At 35.4% G+C, this 24,776-nt stretch overlaps 1 protein-coding gene across 5 annotated transcripts in view; it reads left to right on the top strand.

The window, feature by feature from the left end:
- The window catches only part of Grm8 (glutamate metabotropic receptor 8), a 764,803-nt gene that overhangs the window by 609,431 nt on the left and 130,596 nt on the right, over positions 1 to 24,776 (top strand). For all 5 annotated transcript variants that reach the window (XM_051175782.1, XM_051175781.1, XM_051175780.1 and 2 more), the window contains exon 8: positions 17,272 to 17,408. In XM_051175782.1, coding sequence (XP_051031739.1) covers positions 17,272 to 17,408 — 137 coding nt within the window. The remainder of the gene's footprint in view (positions 1 to 17,271; positions 17,409 to 24,776) is intronic.

Below are 24,776 nucleotides of genomic sequence, written 5' to 3'. Positions count from 1 at the left end.
TTGCTTGTTTGGAGCCCACTCCCCATGATGGGATGCAGTACACAGTCTTAAAACATGGGAGAGGGGCCTGGCTCTGCCCCTACTTATTGTGGCAGACATCGTTGACTTTTCCTGGGAGCCCTTACCCTTGAGGAGGTGTGGACTGGGGGTGAGCAGGTGGGGAGGTGAAGGGGCAGGATGAGACAAGGGATGGTGGGAGGAGGGGTGGAAGGGAGAACTGTGTTTGGAATGTAAAATGAAATAAAAAATAAAAAAGGGAAAAATAGGTCTACCAGAGTCTTGCTCTCTAATATATTTTATATACTCTATTTTCTGGGATATTGTCATGATTTAAAAACAAAATAAAAAGTTTACATGAGTCTGAGGCTGTTTTCATTATGAAAATTTCTCCATCAACTTGAGAACTCAATTTTAGAAGGCATTTAAATCAGACAGCATAAAGAATTTAGCAACATCAAAGGAAGAAAGTAGATATTCATAAACATTAAAAAGAATATCTTTGTTTTTATTTCAGGCATTTGTTTCAGAGTAAAAAGTCTACTACTGTGTTAATAAACCAAAGAAAAAAAATAAAGTATTACCTTCCTCAACTTGATATATAAACTTCCTAAAAAGAGAAATTATTCTGCTTTATTATTGAATTTGTGATAAGTAGGTGCTGGTGTATACTCAGAAAAATCTAATATTGCTTCAGTATAGCAGTAAATATATTATTTCCCTTACTATTGTGTTATTGAGTGACTGATGGTTGAATTGAGTCACAAGAGTCTGGTGCTCAACAGTTGTATCTATAAGTCAAGTGACAGCCAGAGCAAGACCAGGAACCAGGTTTCTTTTTGCCTACAGGTTATACAAAGGTTAATCACTGGAACTGTGTCCTTGAATTAGTGCTAAGTCTAAGAGTGAGTTCGAGTTCTTGCAGAAAGGTAAATAAAACTGAGACATTCATGATAGTAAATTACTTGTTCTCCAGAGGCTCTTGTTCAAATTTATTTCTATTTCTAAAACATAATTTTTACTTTTACCCAAATATTAATTTTATTCAGAAGAACAAAGAATTGTAGTATAGCTCCAGTAAATATGGTCCCAAACAGAAGGCAATGAAGCTCAAAGTAAAGAGTCTTGGTGGTTTAATGCTTATGACTATTATGTTTTCTTATATTTGATTGGGCTCAGCAGATCAATTTCTCAATTAGCCAAATACAAAGCTAAAGTCTGATGCTAATCATTAATATGAATATAAATAGCTATAGGGTATTAATTCTTTTCAAATGGGAAGTTATGTTGTCTAAAACAAAATGTCAACTTGGTTAATTTGTTTTAGAACCAAATCAATGAACAAAAGTTATATTTCTGAGCTAATTAGTTATCTGGGCAAACAACATTATTGATTTAAGATTATTGATTTATATTTCTTTCATATAGACATGGCTCAAAGGGATGAAAAATATAACAATATTGACAAAATACCATTTCTTAAATGCTTCATCTCTGAATCCACTAGTCATCTTGTACTGTGGTAATATTCTTCCAAGTGAGCTAAGGAATTAAACACAGCTAAGGTTTCTCAGAGCTAACACATGTCCTGCAGGTTCGATGCCTCAAATACTGCTCTTTCCACAGTCATCCTTTTCTCTCCAAAGGCTATGTTTGCACAAATATCATGAACATAAACAGTGCCAGTAGAAGTCAACATTAACATCATTAATTTAAAAAGAAAATCATTAAAATCTAATGAATCAACCTTTAAATTTGATGCTAGGGCAGATTAAAACTGGTGATCACCTATGTGCTTGGCACAGGCTCTCTACTACTGTGCTACAACTCAGTGTGTAGCAAATAATGGCTTTCTCATGGTTTGATAGCAGTGGAGATGGTACCAGTCAGGGTGATAGCATGCAGCTCTCTGAAAGTACAAACTGGTGAGGGAATGGGTAGGAGAGAAAGTGATCTGGGGACTGGTTCTAGATGGCTCAGTCAAGACACACTCAAAGACAAAAAAAAAAAAAAAAAAAAAAAAAAAAATGAAAAGAAAAAGAAAGAAAGATCCTTACAGATGATTCGGTCAACAATGAGAATAAACAACTCAAACATTCAAACTAAGTTTCTAAATGCAAAGGAAACAAGGAAAATGAGAGGCTAAAATTCACAGTCTGGGGAGTCAGGGAATCTATTCAATTGATGAATAAGAAGGGAAAATATCTAGGGCTCGAGAGCATTCTAAGGTGGATCCAGATGTTCCTCAGATAGGACTTATTTTGTGTGCTTTTCTTGATATGGAGATGGGAATGTTGAGAGCAATTGAAAGCCTGCAGAGAATATAGCATTGTATTATATATTTACAAATATATTTATAAATGACATTTAATCACTTAGTTTTAAAACCCAATGGATTTCATAAAATGAAACTTAAAACTCCAACAGGTTGTTTCATCTAGGAAGTGCTAATAATATTCTTTTTTTAAATGAAGGTGATAAGTTTATTCCTAATTGGAGGTTATTTCTATGTAGCATTCCAGTGGGAATTGTAGTAAATAATATACTGAAAATGTCTTGAGCATAGACTTAAAATTTAGAACTCTATTATAACACAAGACTGCCATTTTGCATTGTATTTGTGCTGTCTACTATGTATGTATATATGTATGTATGTATGTATCTATCTCTCTATCTATCATTTATATCTATATGTATCAGTTTTAAAATAAGGACTTCTTATGGTTATTTATATTTGAGTTAAAATATATCTCAGGAATATACCCTTATTAATAATGTGTTTATATGACAATCATATTATATGGCCATATCATTTTATATTATATGTATATGTCTTATTTCCTTTTGTGAGTATTTCTTTATCCATGCCTGATAAATAAGTTCATACTGCTTTATTTTTATATCATTAGTTTTCTTAATTATTATATTAGAATATCGGTTGTCTTATTTTTCATTGAAAAGTTTCAAATGGTATTTTTTGTACATGTCTTTATAATGGTGTCTGTATGTTGTCATACATACACATCTATCATTTAAGCATATGCAAGTAAACTAACAATACCAAAGAGTTAGCACTGGCATCTCATAGACATTTACATCCAGGGAAAAGAGGTACCAATGTGACCCCAAATCCCTCTGTAGGAAAGAATCCCAGATGAACGTGAGCATTTCTTCTCACTGATGTCTTCGGTTAGCACTTAAATGCAATGCTCTCTAGTTTACTATGGCTGAAAATTTTCCAGTTTTGAATTTTCCATCATTTTCCTCCCATCGTGCTAAAGGTTAAAAATTTTAATTTCAAGAGGTACTTAAAGATTAAGATTTTTCTCATTAGTATTTTCTTATAGTTTAGTTGTTTTTGAAGTTTATTAGATATAATTTAGAATTTCTTAATTTTTACACTAAGATAAACATTTACTTTTTTCTGTGGTATTTTTAAAACTTGGCATCTTGCTCAAAAGTATCTTTATCATCCCAAGATTGTATGTTATATACACATGTATTCACATATATGATAATAACAAGTTAAAATATAAACATGTTTTACTTTTAATTAAATTTTTTGACAATTTGCTTCTTAAGATAGACTTGTTTAAATACTTCAGCTTTAGAAATATGTTGTTATTTGTTAAGCAGTGCTCTATGATTACATATTAAGTTTAATTTAAATTTGAAGTGTGTGTGTGTGTGTGTGTGTGTGTTTCTGTGTGTGTGTGTCCCCTTCTGTGGAAATATGCACATGAGATCAGTACCTGTAGAAAACAGGGGAGGACATCACTACCCCTGAGTTGTGTTACAGGCAATTGTGAGCAGTCTGATACAGGTGTTCTGAGAACCAGATGTGGGTCCTTGGGAGATAATTAAGTGATCTTAATCTTTGACCATCTTCTAGTCTCAGCTATAATTATATCTTTTAGTTATCTGGGTAAAGAACTAGTTTTAAAAAGTTCTTAATTGTTTTACTAAATCTTTGGCACTATCAATAATTATTTTTAATTTTATGTCTGTCAAGTATTATGCAACAGTGGTCAGATAGTAGTATGACTTAAGGTTTATAATTTATAACTATTCACATTTTAATTTTGACAGGAAACTGTCACCATAAAGTGATTATTTTAAATAATTAAAGACATTTTTATTTAGGTTTTAAAATACAATATTTTATTTATTAGACATTATTTTCATATGATGTTAGTTCCTGAATGAGTTTGCTAAAGTGATATTATATTGTTATGGTTTAATTTATGACTGTGTTTCTCATATGTTTCAGTGTTTTCTTTAATTATCTTCTATAAATTATTGTGCATTCAGTACAGAATCCCAAATCACCATAGTAATGCAGACAATTTATATTTATCTCTATGTTTTAATATACATTGACAGTTCTTGTAATTACAGAAACACAGGTCTATTATAAATAAATAATTTATATCCTTTTTAAATTGTACCTATAAATTATTGTCAGAAATGAGAAAACAGTAAGCACTCCTCTTGCATTTAAGATCACTGCTACTTGATATTTTATTCAATTATTTAGACATTTGGCATCTATTCCTATAGGGCTGTCTGTATTTGATTAGCTCATGGCAAGTCTAAAATATTGACAAAATATTAATTCTGAAATATGTTGGAAGACTGTAATTTAATAGTATTTACAACAATGAATTATTACAAGTGTTTCCATAAGTCAGACAACTATTTCCACACACATATTTCTGTCAGCATGCCATTCCTATTGTTCCTTAAAATTGATTTTTTTTTTGTAACTACTAATTTCTGTTGTTATTTTGATTGATTGGCATACACTATTTTTAATTGCAATACCTTCTGTTTATTTTATTCTGGATATGCTAGGTATTGAAATCATTGACTTTCCCAGAACCTTATACAAACTAGACAAGTGTTCTACCATTGAGCTATATACATAATCTTATGATTTTTCTGTACCAGTCCCCATAAAATTAAAAATTAACTTTTGATAATTTTTCAAATAACATTTAAGAAAATTACATTTTCATTTAATGTTGCTAAAATTCATCCTACATTAGTGACTATGTGTACTTCATTTTTCTGACTGGAATGGGAAATTCTATTACTTGACTATGCTATGTAGCATGATGGATTAATTGATTCTCTTCAAATTTTTTGAACTGACTGTAAGTGTGTTTTCTATAAAAATCTCAAAGAAGATATTGATGCAATTGTATATTGATTTTTCTGGTAATAGAATAATTGTTTATCACATATTTTGTTTATGTACTATCCTAAAAAGCAAACAAAAATATTATAAAAAATTCAGACCTACTTCATTCATGAATAAGAAAGAAAATATTCTAAAAAAAACATTGACAATTTCAAAAACATTGAAATCAAGTTGGATTCTTTCTAAGTCATTATATATAACATTAGAAAATGCAGCTAGGCAGTGATGGACACACTCCTTTAATCTCAGTACTCGGAGGCAGAGACAGGCAGATCTCTGTGCTTTTGAGAGTAATTGGTCTACACAACGAGTTCCAGAATAGGCTCCAAAGCTATAGAGAAGCCCTGTCTCAAACAAACAAAAAACAAAAAAGTTAGAAAATACATGAATATAACTCACTAGAGCACTTAAGAGGAAAAATATCTCAATGGATGTAAGAAAAATCACTTATAATAACAATAAAATTATTCAAGAAAAGTACAATAAAAATATGACATTTTGAATGGGAAATGCTTTCTTAAACTGTTAAAAATTACTCAAGCCAATAAAATAAAAAATGATGGTGAGTTAAAAGCTGCGACAATATTCATTACTCCTCTTCTTGGTAAACCTAAATTACAATAACGATTATAGGGCTAAGGTCTGGTGGGAGCGCTCAGTATAGAAAGGCTTCTACTGCCAAGACCCTACATGGTTGAAGGAGAGGATCCACTCTAGCATCTTATAACCTGATCTGCTTGTACGTATTGTGGCATGCACCCTTCCATCACATACATAAAGTATGGGAGGCCAGCAAAGGCCAGCTCTGCTGATTCCCTGCCAATGTTCAGGTGATTTGCATCAGCAAAGTGAAGAACTTGGAAAATTCTAGTCATAGAAGTGCAGAACAAGTTCATACATGTGCTGTTCAAATCATGGTCATTATTCTTCTGCCATTCCACAGAGTTTACAGTTTACATACGCACACAAAACAAAGGCAATTCTCTGATAATCGCAAAGTTACAGAGCTAGAATTTCTCTCAGGGTCATAAGCAGATAGCAGCTGTCCCAAGTGATAGTATCCCCAGGGAGGCACGGCTAGAAGGATGACTGGCCAGCACTAAGAGGCCTGAAGGCTGGTTTGGGATGCTTTAAATTATAAGAGGGGAGAAGGAGAGTTCATGCATGATATTACATTCCTAGGTAAAATCCTAGGTAAAATTGATAAACCACGGTAAAGGTAGGTGAACTGTAATAATAGCTTATTTTAGGATTAGTGTGGGGTTTAACTGAGGTTAGAATTTGGGACACCCAGTCTCCTTAGCGGGATGCACTATGAATCAAACAAGCTTGGACATGCCATACCCTTATCTTTGAACGTCCCATATGTGATCTATTAGAAAGACTCCTCTCCTGATTGAATGTCCTGCCAAATGAAAGATAATTGCAGAGAGTTGGCATTTAAATTTTATCTCAAGGAATGGAGTGGAAATTTGATTGTGGGAACCAAGGTTATTGACTATGTGACCAAATTTCTCACCAGACATCCCACAGAGTCAGGAAAAGTGACCCAATACACTAGTACATGGGGAATTGTGTCCAATAATTTATTCACTGTTGATTCTTGCACCAAAAGAGAATGCTTATAGCTTCACAAGAGATTTACTGTAAGAACAGCTTTTATATGAAAGGTGGCGGGCCTGGTGTCTTGCAACTGAGTTTGTCTCCATCACAAAGATTCATTCTGGTGGGTCAACATTCTGCTTTATTAGCTGAAATCTCAATTCATAATTCATGCAGACCACAGCAACAAGTAAATTATTTAAATATAACAATTCAAAAGGAATACAATAAGAAGAAAATAAAAAGCCTGTCCACTACTGCTAATTATTATAAAGGGAGAAATAAAAGCATAAGTATTTGTACATACTATGATTCTTTATATGGAAAGAAAAATCTAGAGATAATTTACTAGGCATAATGGAGAGTCTTTCAAAGAATGACTTTGAAAGTCATTCTTCCTTGTATGATGTCCTGAACATGTTTTGGCACTGAGCAGCACTTCTGGCCTCTGCCATTAGTTAAAAATATCCCAAGCTCTTCCAAATGGCCCCTAGGAAGTAAATTCACCTTTAGTTTAGAACAATTTCACGACATGTAAAATGTCAGCTCTATTTTGTACACTTGTAACAAATTGTCTGCAATGTTTTTACACTCAACAATGGTGATAGATAATATGAATGTTTTATATATATATATATATATATATATATATATATACATATATATATATATACACACACACACGTGTGTGTGTGTGTGTGTGTGTGTACATGATATTAGCTATAAAATTGGGAGATTACTGTGGAAAGAAAGGTTTAAATATGGCCGTACAGATAGCTCTGTGATGGAGTACACAATTAATGTGTAAGGTTCTGCATTCAATATTGATTGCCTACCAAAAAACTGGAATATAAAAAAAAGTAGAGAAGAGAAAATATATGTTATAAAAAGATTTTACAACTTGCTTAAGAACTATGTATTAAATACTAAACAAACATCAAGAGACAGAGACTCATAAAGAAGAAGAAGTAGAAAAATTCTGTTTTCCCTATGTAATTTGAATATTCTATCAGTTCAATCTTAAGCCACTTAGATGGCTCTAATATTTACACAGAAAAGGCACAGGGCAAAGAGAAGGCAGAAGAATTCTTAGGATAAAGAGGTGATTTACCTTGAAGTCTTTGTATTAATATATGTAATTTGTGTAACATTGAATGAACACTGAACAAATGGATAAATGCATTAATAAAGAAAAAGATGAGGTTATCTCAAAGTTGTTTAGATTTGCATTTCCCTGATAGCTAAGGATGTTGAGCACTTTCTTAAGTGTCTTTCAGTCTTTTTGATTTCCTCCATTGAGAATTCTTTCTTTAGTTCTGTACCCCATTTTTTAATAGGGTTATTTGGTGTTTTGTTGACTAGTTTCTTGAGTTCTTTGTATATTTTGGAGATCAGCCCTTTGTCAGATGTAGGATTGGTGAAAATCTTTTCCCAGTCTGTGGGCTGCCGTTTGGTCTTGTCCACTGTGTCCTTTGCCTTACAGAAGCTTCTAAGTTTGAAGAGGTCCCATTTATTAATTGTTTCTCTCAGTGTCTGTGCCCCTGGAGTTATGTCCAGGAAGCAGTCTCCTATACCAATTTCTTCAAGGGTACCTCCTACTTTCTCTTCTAAGAGGTTCAGTGTGGCGGGATTGATGTTGAGGTCTTTGATCCATTTGGACTTGAGTTTTGTGCATGGCGACAGACATGGGTCTATCTGAAGTCTTCTACACACCACCATCCAATTGTGCCAGCACTATTTGTTGAAGATGCTTTTCCTGCCCCATTGTATTCTTTTAGTTGTTTTGTCAAAAAAATCAGGTGTTCATAGTTGTGTGGGTTTATATCAGGATTTTCAATTTGATTCCATTGGTCTACCTGTCTATTTTCGTGCCAATATCAGGCTGTTTTCACAACTATAGCTCTGTAGTAGAGCTCAAAGTCAGGGATGGTGATGCCTCCTGAAGTTCTTTTATTGTACAGGGTTGTTTTGGCTATTCTGGGTCTTTTGTTTTTCCATATAAAGTTGATTATTATCCTTTCAAGGTCAGTGAAGAATTGTGCTGGGATTTTAATGGGGATTTCATTGAATCTGTAGATTGCTTTTGGCAAGATTGCCATTTTTACTATATTTATCCAACCTATGGAAGAACATGGGAGATCTTTCCATTTTCTGGTATCTGATTTAAATTTTTTCTTTAGAGCCACAACATTCTTATTATATAGGTCTTTCACTTGTTTGGTAAGCATTACCCCAAGATACTTTATGTTGCTTGTGCCTATTGTAAAGTGTGATATTTCTCTGATTTTTTTTCTCAGCTTCTTTGTCGCCTGAATAAAGTAGGGCTACTGATTTTTTTTTGAGTTTAGAATCCAGATGCAGAGGGAGAGGACAAGACCAGATTGCAGAAACATATAGAGACAGCTGACCTAAACAAGGAGGAGTTAATTAATGGGCCCTCATTCTGATAGCTCATCCAGCATGGGACTGACTCAGGCCCTCCCTGAATATGGGTCTCAGCCAGAAGGACTGAGCAATCTAAGGGACCTCAGACAGTGGAATCAAGATGTATTCCTGGTGCACAAGAGGACCTTGTGGACACATCCCCCATGGAGGGATAACTGCCTTAACCTAGAGACAGGAGAGAAGTCCTAGTCCCTACTTCAAATGACTTGACAGATTTACATGACCCCACCTGGATGGCATTGCTCTACATGTGGAATTGGGGTGGGGGATGGGAGGGGAGGGTGGCCAGGGTGCATGTGAGGGGGCAAAGAGGGTAAAATGGAGGGAGGGAGGGACGGAAGGAGAGGGAACTGGGATCGACATGTAAAATAAAAAATAAATAAATAAAATCTAAAAAAAGAAGGGGTTATTTCTTTTTAGATCTCAGGTACAAAATAAATGTAGTTGTTCAGATGACTGTGAGAATAAAGGAATTCAACAGAAAGAGTTGAAGTTATATAAATTTTGATATTGCATCCCCATATCACTTCATGCATCAATTACAGTTAGATCCAAACACATGTAGAAGTTATAAATTTGAAAAGTCTCAATAAAATATAAAGTAATTACTTTTAGACTTTGGGATTTTTTTTTTTTTGCTACATGGGAATAAAGTCACTCACAGAGGAAATTGGTAAATTCAGTTATAAATTTGTGATGGTTTGAATGAGAATGACTTTCTTAGGCCCTTGTGTTTGAAAGCTTAGTCCCCAGTTGGCAGAACTGTTTGGGAAGGATAAGGAAGTATAGCCTTGTAACAAATGTGCCAGTGTATTTAGGCTTTGATGTTTCAAAAACCCACACTGGGCCCAGTGGGCCTTTAATTACTGGCTGCTTGCTATTCTTGATATAAAGCTCTCAGCTATTGTTCAAATGTCTTTATGCTTCTCTCTAAGATGATCATGTACTAATCCTCTGAAACTGAAAGAAATTCCCAATTAAATGCTTTCTTTTATAAGAGTTGCCTTGGTCATGGTGTCTCTTTACAGTAATAGGACAGTAATTAAAACTGAAGTATCCTTACATAAAAGTGAAGCTGTATCCATATCAACCACAACTAGATTAAAATGTTTTTGAAAATGATAAATTTTAAAAGCCTCAGTAAAAATGTAAACTTTTAGACTTTGGGTTTAAGATGATTTGTTACATGGGAATAAAATCATTCACTGCAAAAATCAGTACATTCAGTTAAAAATTCAAATAGCAAGATAATCTCTCAGATGCAAAAGATACAGTAGCCTATTTGATTAAAGTCCTTTTCTAAGTCCATGCTTATCTTTTTCCTTCTTCTTTACTTGTTCCTCTTATATATGTATCAACATCATTGTCAGACATAGAATTATTTAAAAGACACAGTAATTCTTTCAACTAAGATTTCACATGCAAATTACTACATATTAGATATTTAGTGCATCAGAAAAGATATCATAAGGAAATTCAATGGCACAGGATTCAGAGAAAATTTCTGATACAAAATGAGAATATGTTGAGTTTGTGAAGTAGTAGGATATTTTGTTCTGTCCTCAAATTTCTCTTTAGATATATTACTTAATCTCACTTAATTGCAATATACTTTTTCTCCATTCCTCTGCTTTACCCAAACATTTGCTATTTTAATTGTCCCTTTGGTCACTTCTCTTACAAGAGATTACATTTAAACCTCCTAATACTTCTGCTTCCCTGAGATGTATATCACTAAGTAATGGTTCTTTTTGTGTGTTTAAAGTTCAATCACCTTATTTGAGTACTGTAAATGCAATTATAGCTTGCATTTCTATTTCTCAAATGGGGCTATTCATTAACAATGATGATATTTTCCAATCATAGTGCATCTTTACTCCAAAGATCATAAAGTCATCTACACGATAGAGAGGGCTATTGTAAGTTAACTTTCTTAATGGGAAAATGAAGGAGGTTCGGCTCAGAGAATCAGAAATGCCATTCAATTGTATTCTTTATCCTATCTTATTTTTCCCATAGCAAAACAGAGAAGCTATCATTTCAGCCTAAAATGGACATATATTTTTTAAGACCTTAATATTTACTTTTTATGGGCACATGAGTACATTTGCACTAATTTTGAAAAAAATAATTAGGACATCTAACTACTCAATGGAATTCTAGAGAATGAGTTTGCATCATATAACATATATTATATATAAAATATTGTATACTTTATATGTGTATACATTGTAGTAAGTGGCATTAATCTTAGAACTCTGAAAACAGTGACCAATTTATCCCAGTGTATTTGACTCTAAATTTTAATGTTCTAAAGTGTTCTTATACTCTACAATGTAGCATGCAGTGAAGTATTTAATTATAAAAATGAATATGGACTCTAATGATGAACAAATACTTTGGTGCTACTTACACAATAGTAACATGATGTGAAAAAAATCTCATAACCTAAGCATAAAATCCAGCATTGTGTATCAAGTCATTTAAGAACCTGACATATTTTAGATACATATAAATGCCAAGAATAAGGTAAGCACTGTATGATACAGTGAGTTGTAGGGATAGGATAGTGAGTCTGTTGGAGGGCATTTACTCTGTGCTATTTGAAATAGGATATAGAGGCACTGATGAAGCTCTAAGGGAAAAATACTAGCACAAAGAAGAGATGATAAAATTTCTATGATAGAGAATGCTTCATGATCTTGGCAACAGAAATAAGACTAGGATGGAAAACTATAGAACACAAGTAAGGGAAATGAGGGACTTTAAAAACCATAATAAGCCTTTTGCATTTTAATGTAAGTTGCATGGGGAGTCACTGAATGATTTTTAAGGAGAGGAGTTGGTGTTGCAGATGGACTTGTCCCTCACAGTATCATTTTGGCTGATGGTCAAGAAATGTACAAACATGTTTGGTATGAATGCAGAGTACTTTCTCAGGATTCATATAGATATCATAGTGGTCTGGAGGAGTTTAGTGGAAAAGAGGAAGAATTAGGGATAATTTGGTGATAGGATTTGCTAATAGACAGATGTGAGTAATTGTTTGTTGTATTTTCCCCTTATGGAAAAATGAGGCTTTTAGATCTGGCATACACTAATCTCTTGGTCAGACTTGGGTGAATGTGTATACTTCAACGGGAGAAACAAGCGAAAGATACTCAGTCAAGTTTAAATAAAGTTCAGGAGAGAGGCTTTGTCTATGAATCTGACTATGCTGTTTTAAAATGGTTACCACCAACCAGAATTCATGAATTTTGAAACCTTAGCTTCAAATTAAGCTACAGCAAAAACATAAGATAGAAATGTTTATAGCAGATTATTATATACAAGAAAATTAGAAGGAAAAGGAAAGTTGGAAGCACACTAGCTAATCTAGAAGCCAATAGATAAATGTAAAACTGTGAGATATAATAGCATAAGTGTGGATGGCGAATGATATGCTAAATTCAGTGTAGAAGTCTTCCATGGATGAGACTAATTAAGGTCTATGGAGAATAATCAGATTTATAAGCTTATATTGTGATGTTGTTTTAATAATAGTTTATTCTGTTTACTGGCTGTAATGTATTCTTGATAAATTATATAAAAAAAGGAAGGCATAAACCCCCATAATTTTGTTGTGTTACTAATTTCTATCGGATTTGAGACAGTGATTTACATCTCATTAAGGATATGAAAACTAATAAATTCTTCATTTCTTCTGCTTGCCTGGTGTTGTAGGTGATGATAAGATTACTAACCAGTAACATTTGCCACTAAGTGGGAAAGGAAGAGAGCCAAGATTTGAAAAGAAAAACCTGAGTGACAATTAAAAGTACATTTATCTTTCTTTACATTTAAAAGTAAACAAATAATTCCTGCATTGTCTTCTCTCCCCCCACCGAGAAAACAATACAACATGAACCAAGTCATCAAAAGTGTAGGCAAATTATAAACTATACTGAGGACAGCTTTCATTCATAGAGTTCTTTTGTTTACCTGCCACATAATAAATGCTTTTCATATGTCATGACATACAGCACTAGCTTGGAGGCATTTATATTATTATGATCATCTCAGAGGTGAGAATTATATGGAATAGGGTCACTTGCTCAATAACCACAGCTAATTTGAAGACAAAGAAATCAAACTTCAGTCTTTAAATCCCAAGACTAGTCTCTCCCCCATGTAACACTCAAAGGAACCAGCATTTTGCTGTAAAATTTCCCCTACAGAACTATAGTAGAAGTGTGTGATATGTTGAGTAATAAAAACATAGTTTTCTACACATTTCCTGTTGAAGAGAAACTACTCCAAGAGAAGTGTAGACCCTGAAGGCAGTTCCCAACTAGTAAAAATGTCACCTCACAAATCTATGTTTTTGTTCCCATTATTTCAAAGGTTCACATGGGTGGAAAGTATTTGAAAAATGTAATGTATAGTACCTATAGTGAAAGAAAAAATTAAAGAAAACAAGAAAATTTGATGGGGTATAATTTATAGTGTATAAATATCTAAATAGTCTCAATTCATATATATTTGTTATATATCTTATGATAGCTGTTATTCAACCATAGTAAATTGATAAATATTTGAGTTTTTCATAGGCAGAATTTTTTGTTTCGTTTTTCAGGGTGGCCAATTTCAGAACAAAAGATGAATTTTTTTTTTTAAACAGAGGGTAAACACGTGGAAAGGAGTGGACCAATAATGAGTCCTGTCTGACTATTCAAATATGCTCTTTGTTTCATAGCCCAGGAAACTAGGAAACTTGTCTACAAAGAGTCAACATTCAGTGGTGCTAACTCCCAATGTGAGAAGGGTGAAGTTATTCAAATGCATGCTTAGCCTTGACCAGAAAACAGATTAGGGAAACAAGATGCAAGGCTGATGAGTAATAAAATGTGCTTTAGCTACAAGTAATGATCTCAAAGACCACTCAAACATATGACATAGTTTGGGGTTGGTTTCCCCTGAGACACTGATGACAATGGGAAAGATGGGAAGTAGTATAGATTAAGTTCATAATATTATGAAAAAGATGGGCAAGAGTGTGCATGAGGCTATAACAGGGTAATTCTTTTTTGTTTGTCTGTAATTTGCAGAATGTTTCTTCTGTATTGAGTGGTAACAGATGTGACCGAGGAGACAATTGGCTTCTGAAAAAAAGCAGGTTTCTCTGTAATGAGCACCATAGTGGCCTCTCAATAAATATCTCTCCAACAAATTGAAGATCATATGGGAGATGAATAATAGCATATGCAAAGGAAAGTGAAGAATTTGATTGATCCAGATTGGATAGGAAGAGATAGTTAAGTCTCTGAGCAGTTTTGTAAGACAAGTTCCTACACGTGTATAACTTGATCCACAAGTTATCAAGAGGAGTTAGGGGAAGGAACAAGGAGTTGTATGTGAGAAGACAGAATGGCAAATCAAATTTTGAGGCATTCAGGGAACTGGATTTTCACTTTAATTGTCATTCTATTGAAAGGTCATAGAAATCAGTAAGAAATACCATGTAAATCATATTTTCTTACAGACTGCCATAAAACAAGGGTGATAGTAATTCATACTTATGTGATACTCACTGTATATTTACATGGATTGGTTTATTTAACCATGTTAACTCTGTGTAAGGATTGCTGTAAGCTTAGTTTACAAATAAGAAAAGTGAGATATAGTGAAATTGAGAATGTACCCAAAACAGTAACATTCACTAAATGGTAGAAATGGGGTCTGAACCCATGGTGATCTCAGAATCCACTTTCTTGACCACTTTCAAATATTCTCTCTTAATGCATTATCTGATAGCTGATATTGAAATGATATTGAAGTATCCAAATTAAAAGTTATTATATTGTGGATAATGATTCTCTTATTGACTAACTACCAAGAGGTGTTCTTTTCATTGGAGAAATAAGATACCAAAGCAGGTGGCCATAAGTTTATACATAACCCAGTCTGCTGTCATCATCTGTAGATTACAGAAGTGACACCTATCTTGAGAACAAATGTGCCATGAAAGATTGAAAATCAGTCATTTGATGAATAAAATGACAACAATGGGTATTCTAGATAGATTAGATTAAATATAGTCTTATTTTTAAAATGATAATTAAATATCAGAAACATGTTATTATGATGTCTGTAACATATGTTTTTCTATCAGAAACCTGTTACTGAATCCTAGTAAGTGTTTAGGCATTACTTAAATAAATTTTCATATTATTTTTGCCAGTATATATAGATATTTACTAAAAATGAATATATGGTGAATCATAGTATTTAATTATCTTACTCACTGTTCCAAGTGCTTCACAAGAATTGACTGACTTAAATTTCTTAAAATCATTATGATGGAAAATGTTATTACCCATACTTCACAGAAGTCCATAGGAAATACATGAGAGGCTCAACAGTCTGAGAAATGTTTTGTTCAGGAATAGAAAATAGGTTTCTTCTTGAGTATCTAAGGAATAGTAAGATAATACTGGCTGATTAAAAGATTGATGTTTTTTCCTCAATTCCTTCCTTTATTGATTTATAAAATGATTTCCTACATGAATGCCTGAAAATATTAATTAGTAACAAAGTACATGTGGACTGTTCTTCCTAACCTCCAGGAGCATCCATGTTCATTGCTTAGTCTTTGCTACATACGAAAAGGGTCACACCAATGAGTGGGGATGTCATGTGGCCTTCTGTCTTTTGTCAGAGCCCTTTCTTCCTGCCTGTGCCATCTCCTGTAGGCTCACTCGTCCTTGGTATCTGTGTTCTCCTTAGAGACTTCACGTCATGTTCAAATTTTAGAATAAAGTCTAGAAATGGGACTAGAGTAAACACATCTCTGTTAAATCCTGTGAAAAAGTTCTTTGCAAGAATGCCACTCTCCTAACTAACTCGTTATTACTATATGCAAGTTGATAAGTTCCATTTAATTTTTTTATAAATATTAAGGTTAACTTTTCAAATAGATTAAGAATCCATTATAGGCCAGAAATACATAACATTGACCCATTTGATTGTTAATCGTTTATAATTTGGAGACTATGCTGTAGAAAGGGACAGCAAGAAGAGAAATGACATCTAATACTCTTTGAGGAAAGGGGGGCCTGCAGGGAGAAGAAAGGCACTAAGGAAAGGGATTGCTCTCAACTGAATGTTTAGAGCAAAGAAAGAATAATCCATGAAGATGGAGGGAGGTCTAAGAGCTGTGAGGGGAAAAGGAAGTCTGTGTAGTTACTGCAGTGAGATGGAATGAGAAAACATTGCGATCTCATTCCATTCCACTCTCAACACCTGCGATTATATAAAAGTTAGTAAGAGGGAAAGTAAAAGTGAGCAGAAGTTATCAAGAGAAAAGATGAAAGCTTCCGAGAGAAATGGAATTTAGAAGAGACTGAATTCCTTACATCCTGCTGTTCTGTCACCATTACACTCATCACAGTGAATCACCGGGCTTTGATGGTGTGAGAAGAGCTGGGCTTCTCTGCTGTTCACTCTGCATTGCCCAGCAGAGGTTTCCAAGAGCAGCTCACAGGGGCATCTGCTCCTAAGCAGTGGCGCTAAAAAGCGCACCTGCTTCTTATTGGAGCTGAGCTCGCCATGAAGTCAAGCACTTAGGCTTCTGGCTTGGATGTTCTGTCAATTTTGTGGAGATGTTCATGGATCATATTGTACAATCGATGTCATATTTCAGTGTGTGTACATTTTCCACATTAAGTCACATCATATGAAGCCAGTATTGAATAATCAGACTATCAATTTTTATTTATTTAGCTTATGCATATGTTACTTAGCTTGGCTAGTCATCATTTACTTTCTAATGTATACAATGAAGTTCATTTTATCCTTATATGTGCGTCTAGGTTGATTTTCATGTGAAAGATATTTTACTATCAATAATAAGCTTGTATGAATTACAATCTTTGCATCCCTTACTACACACAATGTATTTTTACCTACCATTCGTCATTAGAGGAAAACAAGCCCACTGAGCTATGTTCTATACTTTATTAACACTTTTTTCCTAATATTTATAGGCAGCGCTGGTACACCTGTCACTTTTAATGAAAATGGAGATGCTCCTGGACGCTATGATATCTTCCAGTATCAGATAAACAACAAAAGTACAGAATATAAAATCATCGGACACTGGACCAATCAACTTCACTTAAAAGCAAGTATTAGTATGCTTATGCATTATTGTTTCCAGCTCTTAAAGGGGAATGTTCCTTTCCCACAATATTTGCAAGAATAGGGGACGTCTAGTCTTGTTTGAACCTTATGTACTTAGAGCCCAATCTGATGTGGGGTCCCAGTGTCTGAGGCAGCTGACATTGAATTGCCCCAGATTTGTCATTTAGCTGGCTTCACAATGGGGGAACTGACAGGCCCAAGGAATCTTATATCAGCGTGAGCCCAGAGAATTTCCTATTAAGCAAGTACGGCCTCGAGGTTATGAGGTGAGATACTCCATGATGGCACCTGACAATAGTGTAGCGGGCTTTGGCCTACGAAGCCACCCTGAGCTTGAAGGTTAAGAGATGTCTGGGAAAATCCACAGTGCAAGGGGGCAGGGTTGGAGGTGGGAAAGAGCATCTTTCATTCCCGCCCAAAAGACTTCTTTCACATTTCAGCGGTTCCAGTTTTATTTTACATGCACACTGACTTCAGTATAGAGTGTGTCCTGTTGACTCAACCATGAATTGCAGTTCTCTTATGCTGCGCCATTCTTCCGAGGCTGAAAAATGCTTACTTCTGACACTTAGTATCTGAGGAATCCCTAAATTAGGCAGTGCTTTCACTGCAGGCCTTGGGATGCCTGTAAAAGTACTTTTGCAAACCTAGAATATTTTCTCCACGCTGTACATTTGCAGTGTGCAATTAATTCACGCTTGTAATGAAAATACCCTTCTCAAAGCCACATTATTACAAGGGCATGCTCGTGTGCTTTCTTGCCTTTGAGGCTGTTCAAAGACATCGGATGATATATTGACACAGTTTTCTCCTCCTGTATGTTCAAATGTCCCTTGAAGTGACATAGTTTTCTAGTAACTGCCACCCAAGTTCACAGGCAAGAAGTGAGGATAAAAAATTGCGGAACTGCAGTTTGTTTCTTTCAAGTGGCTTCCTGATGGCTGTCACAGTTCTCATTCAGCAGCTTTGATTTTAGCCACTGCGTAAGGCAGCCCTGAATCTCAAGAGTTGGGGCTTTAGCTTCTTTGTGAAACTCTTATATTGTTCTGAAACCCAATGTAATTTATTTCAACTTAACTTTGAAAAATTGTCACAGATAACTTATAAACTGAAAATCAGTATCTTTTTGACTGTCATCCTTTGGAAGTGTAGTTCTGTGAAGTAAACCTAATATAACAAAGAAAAATTTGAGAATGGTTTATATAGGGAAGATAACTTTTATCTGACTTTTGTCAGCATCAAAATGCTTATGTTTTTTTTTTTTTTGGTTAAGAATTTACTTAGTAAAAAGAATCGCTTGGAACTGCCATATACTGTGTATAATACCAAAATCCCTATAACGTACTGAGAGCCCCGAATAATTATACACACAAATGAACACACATCTATCTTTTCTCTGTATGCATAATGTGTTTATTCTAAAACTCAACGTTGAATCATAAGCTGTGCTTTTATGTACATTTAATGATGCATGAATGCTTTATGCTTAGAACTGTAATCTCCCATAAATATATCAAATCAATCTTTACAATTTCTCATGCAGGCTGTGAATGTTTATAGTATACAGTAGGGCCAGACTCATTGAAAGAATAAAGTTGCCATTCTAAGGAACAATGGTGAATGAGGCCCTGCAGGGCAGATATAAAGCAAGGACTGAATTCTGCAGACAGTCAGGATATATCACATAACACTCCTGAGAAAGTGGAATGGACTCTTGTTTGAAGGAGGAGTGGGGATGCTTGGGAAGCTACTGATTTGTCAGCATTCTGCTTGGATATCTGCGTAATGTTAACCATTTTACCCTAGTTTCATAAACTCCAAGGTGAAAATAGTAACAACTGCCTCATATGGTTGCAATAAAAATTTAATGAAATAAAGTAAGAAATCATTTAGCCCATTTCCTGATGCATATTATGCCCATAAACATGGCCTCGTGTACTACTCTCTATCTCTGAATTCTAAGCTGTGGGATTCTTATAGAGTTCTGTAGGGAGAGAGTTGAAGTCCTTTTAGAAGAGGCACTTGAGTTTTCTTTAGAAAGTTCAGAGTGGGATGAAGGGAAACAAGAGAGGGAGAAAGGACAACATGGAGAAATCTTACAGAGAATCCCTGCATTTAAAATGTTAACATAATCAGTACTTCTCACTTTTCTGATAGTTGGAACATTTTCTCTGCACTTACAGTGTAACCTTCACATAAGGTAAAGGTATAGTTCTGTTTTTTTGTTTTTGTTTTTGTTTTTGTTTTCCTCTAGTAGTATTTAGATAGATATTGACATCTGGGTGATTGTGTGGGGATGTGTGGTTTTCAAAATCTTATTTTAAAACCATAAAATGCTTTCTTTCCAAACACAATTTAAAATTTCATTTTTTAATGACTGTATTCAGGTACACATATATACATACATATATAAACATAAAATACAGTTACAGAGTGGAATAGTTACTATAGGCTAATGAGCAAAATTATCACTTTCCTGATATGCTAAAATTTTGTGACAGAAGCATTTACATCAACACTTTTAGAAAATCTGAAGTCAACTGTGGTGGTGCATGCTGGTATAATTTGCTAAAGGAGGCAGAGGTAGAAGGATCTTGAGTTCAAGGTCAGCCTGGGCTACACCTTTTGGCATGTGCTGACTACTCTAGTAGACCATTCAGAGAATACTTTAGTGCCAGGGTTCTTGGAGGTCTGGAGCAGAACAGATGCTTGTCCAGGCTGGTCAAGTACTGACATCATTATAGTTCTTGGGCTGGAATAAGTCAAGCCTGAGGCAGAGTGAGCCACAGTAAATTTTGCTGGTTTGATTGAGAGAGAGAGAGAAAAAAGAAAAGAAAAGAAAAATATAAAAGAAAAATGCAAATCTGCAGAGCATCATCATTATTTTTTGCTTGTTTGTTTGTGGTTATTGTTCTGTTTTCAAAGGTCACTGGGAGGAATAAGATCTGCTACTGAATTGGCTTGGTAAGCTCACTTGTGCTGCTCAGAAGTTGTAGGGATCTAGACATGGATATGTGGTCCCTGCTTTAAGGCACTCTATGATAGGACTGAAGGCAGACTCAGACCAGAACTGGTAAGGAATAAGGGGTCCTGATGAATGGACCCAAATATGGTTTGGCCAGGTAAACTGATGAGAAGGGTCTACCTGCTTCAGCCACTCTTTGGAATTACTGCCAGAGAGCACAGTGAGGAGGATTTATTTTCCATACCACCATTTCTCCTTATTCTATTAAACCAGATTTACAACTGGTTTCACACTCTCAATGGTGAGCATTTATCAGCCATTTATTGGACCGTATTCTTGTTTTCAAAGAACCCATCTTGTTTTGTTTTCCTTTGGCTAAATTCAATCACAGGATGATTTTCCACATACACAGTAGATGGTCAGGCACATCTGAGTGCAGCAAATCTTTCCAAAAAATCTCTTAGTCAAGTGAATGGATGTTTGAAGTAAGCAAACTGTCCTTGACCCTGGAAAATGTCTCTCTCAGATACACCAGATCTTCAGAAGTATCATCCTTATTGCTGGAAATACTACTGTCTCTATTTCCTTTTACTGGAATGAATGTGCGATTTTAATTCAGCAGTTAGTGTAATTTGCTTATTTTTGATGTAGGATTTCTACCCAGCTACATTGGTCCGCATGTGGAATGTATATCTGTCTACCTGGAAGGGAAGTTTCGCAAATAGGTCTCTATTTTGCTAGGAATGCATGTCTCAAGAGACAAAGTGATCCTTATAGAGATGACAAGACAGATTGTAATCTTGAGGTTTGGGCTAAACAGAAGAGTTGAACTTCGAGCAAACAGCCATACACTGCATTGAGTCCACAGGGAAATGGGAGCCGTAAGGTTACTTGGTGGGCTAAAGACAACCCAGGAGTCACTAGTTTACACCTCCAACCAGAGATGATTTGTTTGTTTGCTTTTGTTTTTTCAATTGATCTAGGGACATATATATATATATATATATATATATATATATATATATATATATATTTTTTTGCCTGCTTTGTTTTTCTTGTCACTTTACTCAACAAAATGAAAGTAGATATGAAATATATGCATAAAATGACTAAAAATAGTAGCAGATGGCTGTATCTCAATAAGACTCAATCAGGATTAGTAGTACAGAATCCATTGGGAGGGTATTGCAGAGGAAAAAGGTTTCTTTGAGCCTGACTTTATTGCTTAGTGGAACCCTCTCTAGAGTAGCAACCTCTGATGAAGCTATGAATGTTGAGCCTTGGACTTGTCAACTGTGAGTCGTGCAAAGGTTTCTATGTATCATTGTAAAGATAAAGTCCCTCACAGAAGCAGGAAGGGACAAGTCCCCCAGAGCACAGGGGAAGTGGGGCGGATCAGCGAATGGAGAGAGAAGTAGGACAAAGCGAGGGGGAGGAGAGGAAAACACGTGCAACTAGGAAGATTGAGCCTGGTTAGGAATAGAAGACAGGAGAAAGAGAGAGACAGAGAGACAGAGAGACAGAGAGACAGAGAGACAGAGAGAGAGAGAGAACATAAAGCAGGGAGCCAATATTGATTTGAAGATAAAATTGAACACAAAGAAAGGCCCAGAGAACTACAAGACTGCCGCCAACTAACAATTTGAGCATCCGTGGAAAGGCTATCATAAATGCCCTTCCCGGAGAGTGAGATAAACAACTAACTTCCCCATGGAGCCCTCATCTAATGCCTGTTGGAAACAGGAGCAAACACCCATACATAAACACTGAGTCGAACTAGAACCCAGATGAAGATGGAGAGGAAAAGACCAGGCTGCAGAAACACATAGAGGCAGCTGACCTAAACAAGGAGGAGCTAACGGGCCCCCAGACTGATAGCTGGGAATCCAGCATGGGACTGACTCAGGCACCCCTGAATATGGGTCTCAGCCAGAAGGACTGGGCAGTCTAAGAGACCTCAGACAGTGGAGCCAGGATGTATCCCTGGTGCACAAAAGGACTTTGCGAACACATCCCCCATGGAGGGATAACTGCCTTAATCTAGAGACAGGAGAGAAGCCCTAGTCCCTACTTCACATGACCTGTCAGATCTACATGACCCCAACTGGATGGCATTCCCCTACATATGGAATTGGGGTGGGGGAATGGGAGGGGAGGGTGGTTAGGGTGCATGTGAGAGGGCAGAGAGGGTAAAAGTGAGGGAGGGAGGGAGGGAGAGGGAACTGGAATTGACATGTAAAATAATAAATTAAATTAAAAAAAAGAACTATAAAATAACAAAAAATGACCCATTTGGAGGTCACCAGTAATTAGGATTCCCGAAGAGTCAATCTTAAGAAATTGATGGAGAGCTACAGTAGGCAGCAATTGGCTTCTACAAATCTAATTTTAAAAATAAAAGTTCAAAGTTAAAAAAAGTTTGGAGTGACAAAGATGTTTGAATTCTGATCTCAAGTATGTTTTTTAATCTCTTATATCTCATTTGTAATCTACGTAGAAACTATAATATCTACTTCATGAAGTCATTGACTTACTGAGGGGAATTGTACATACATATTGAGAGCTAAGTAAACATAATGATGATATTGTTTTTACAGTACAGGTAGCCTACTCACAAGGACTTATGATACATTTTTTTTCAACATGAAATTAGATAGAAATAGTATACAAAACCTGCAATTTTTGCTTCATGCCTTAATATTTTGAGAATTGGATGGTTGTTAAAAGAAGGTGATATACCATGGCAACTTGCATCTATTTCAAGAACAAAGTATCAAATTATGCTTTCCATAAAAATAACATAGCCTCCATCATTCAAATCTTGTTTCATAAACAGAAACTTAAGAAAATTCCTAGTGTCAACAAACCCCATTAAATTGCTTTATTATAGCTTGTGTTAGTCATTATAACAGGTATTTTAATTGCATGCATAACTTTGCCTCAAGGGTTCCTTGCTCTAGATAAATGTCAGCAGGTTTAACCAAAATCATTTAATTTTGTAGTTTAATACAGTTGAAAGCTGTTGCAATGAAGGAGATTAATGTAGTCTTGCAGTAGTGATGAACTGAATAGAACTTGAAGGTAGCCATACTAGTCAGCCTTAGAGGCCAGGCAGTGGTGGCACACACCTTTAATCCCAGCAGCCACACTAGTTAGTCATAGAAGCTGGGAAGTGGTGGTGCATGCCTTTAATACCAGCAAGGAACACAAAGCAGGTGGACACATGAGTGCACTGTACTCAATCTGCAGTCACGCTGGGGATAGGATTGCCTCTTTTGGTCAGAGCCTTGATAGAGGTAAGAACTCTGTAGTGGCTTGGCTGCTTTGCTTCTCTGATCTTTCACACATACCCTCAATATCTCTCTCTGGGTTTTTATTATTTGTACTATGTGGCGATATCTTGCTTGTACAAATAAAGCCTGTCCAAGGATCAGATAATGGAGCTTGCCACTAGCTAACCATAGAGGTCTGGAGGTCTGTACAGGCAAACAGGAAGTGAGCTAGCTGGGCAGAAACAGGATATAAGCAGGAAAAAAACATGGACTTGCTCTCTTGTCTGCAGAGACACTAAGGAGGTAAGATGTGGTGGTAGCTTACTACTCCTTCTTTCTGAGTTTCTCTTCACAGCCTTCTCCGAATCTGGTAGCCCTGCCTATACTTTCTTCCTGGCTACATCCTGCCTGTCCATGGCTGAAACAGCTTTATTCATCAACTAATAAGCCAAGCATATATTCCCATCATATAGAGAGACATCCTCCAAAAGGTAGAGTCACATGGCATCAAAGGAGCTAAGGGCAAATTATAGAATAGAGGCAAAGTTATACATGCAATTAAAATATCTGTTATAGGAACTACAACACTGGCTATAATAAAGTGATTTAATTGGATTTTATTCATTGTTACTAGAAATTTTCTTAAGTTTCTGTTTATGAAACAGAATTTGAATGATGGAAGCCATTTTTTAATGCAAAGTATACTTTGATACTTTATTCTTTATAAATAGGTACAATATCTGTGTACTCCACCTAGATTAAAGCAAAGAAGTTAAAGTTCAACTCAGGAATCAAGGGAAAAACATTTATGGAGTCCATATAAAATTATACAGGCTTTTTTTAAAAAAACATTTCCATTGGCATTCTTCCTTGACATCCCTTTTGTATAACTTTCTGCATTCTGGAGGTCCTTGGAGTCTCTAAGTAGCTTCCCATACTTATCTTTGAGGAGCAGTATCCATTAACTGGCAGTCCCACTGCTTCTACATAAGGATTCTGTGATGCTTGACATAAGTGCAGTGATGCAGATGAGAACTCTTGCAAAGACCGTCACAGATGGTGGACTCTTTAACAAGAAGAGTACCCCAGAACTCCTAGACTATAGGCCAAT

Source organism: Phodopus roborovskii, unplaced genomic scaffold (assembly GCF_943737965.1).
Source record: "Phodopus roborovskii unplaced genomic scaffold, PHOROB, whole genome shotgun sequence".
NCBI classification, from domain to species: Eukaryota; Metazoa; Chordata; class Mammalia; order Rodentia; family Cricetidae; genus Phodopus; species Phodopus roborovskii.
Note: the sequence above shows the minus strand (reverse complement) of the source record. Positions and strands in the feature narration are given on the sequence as shown.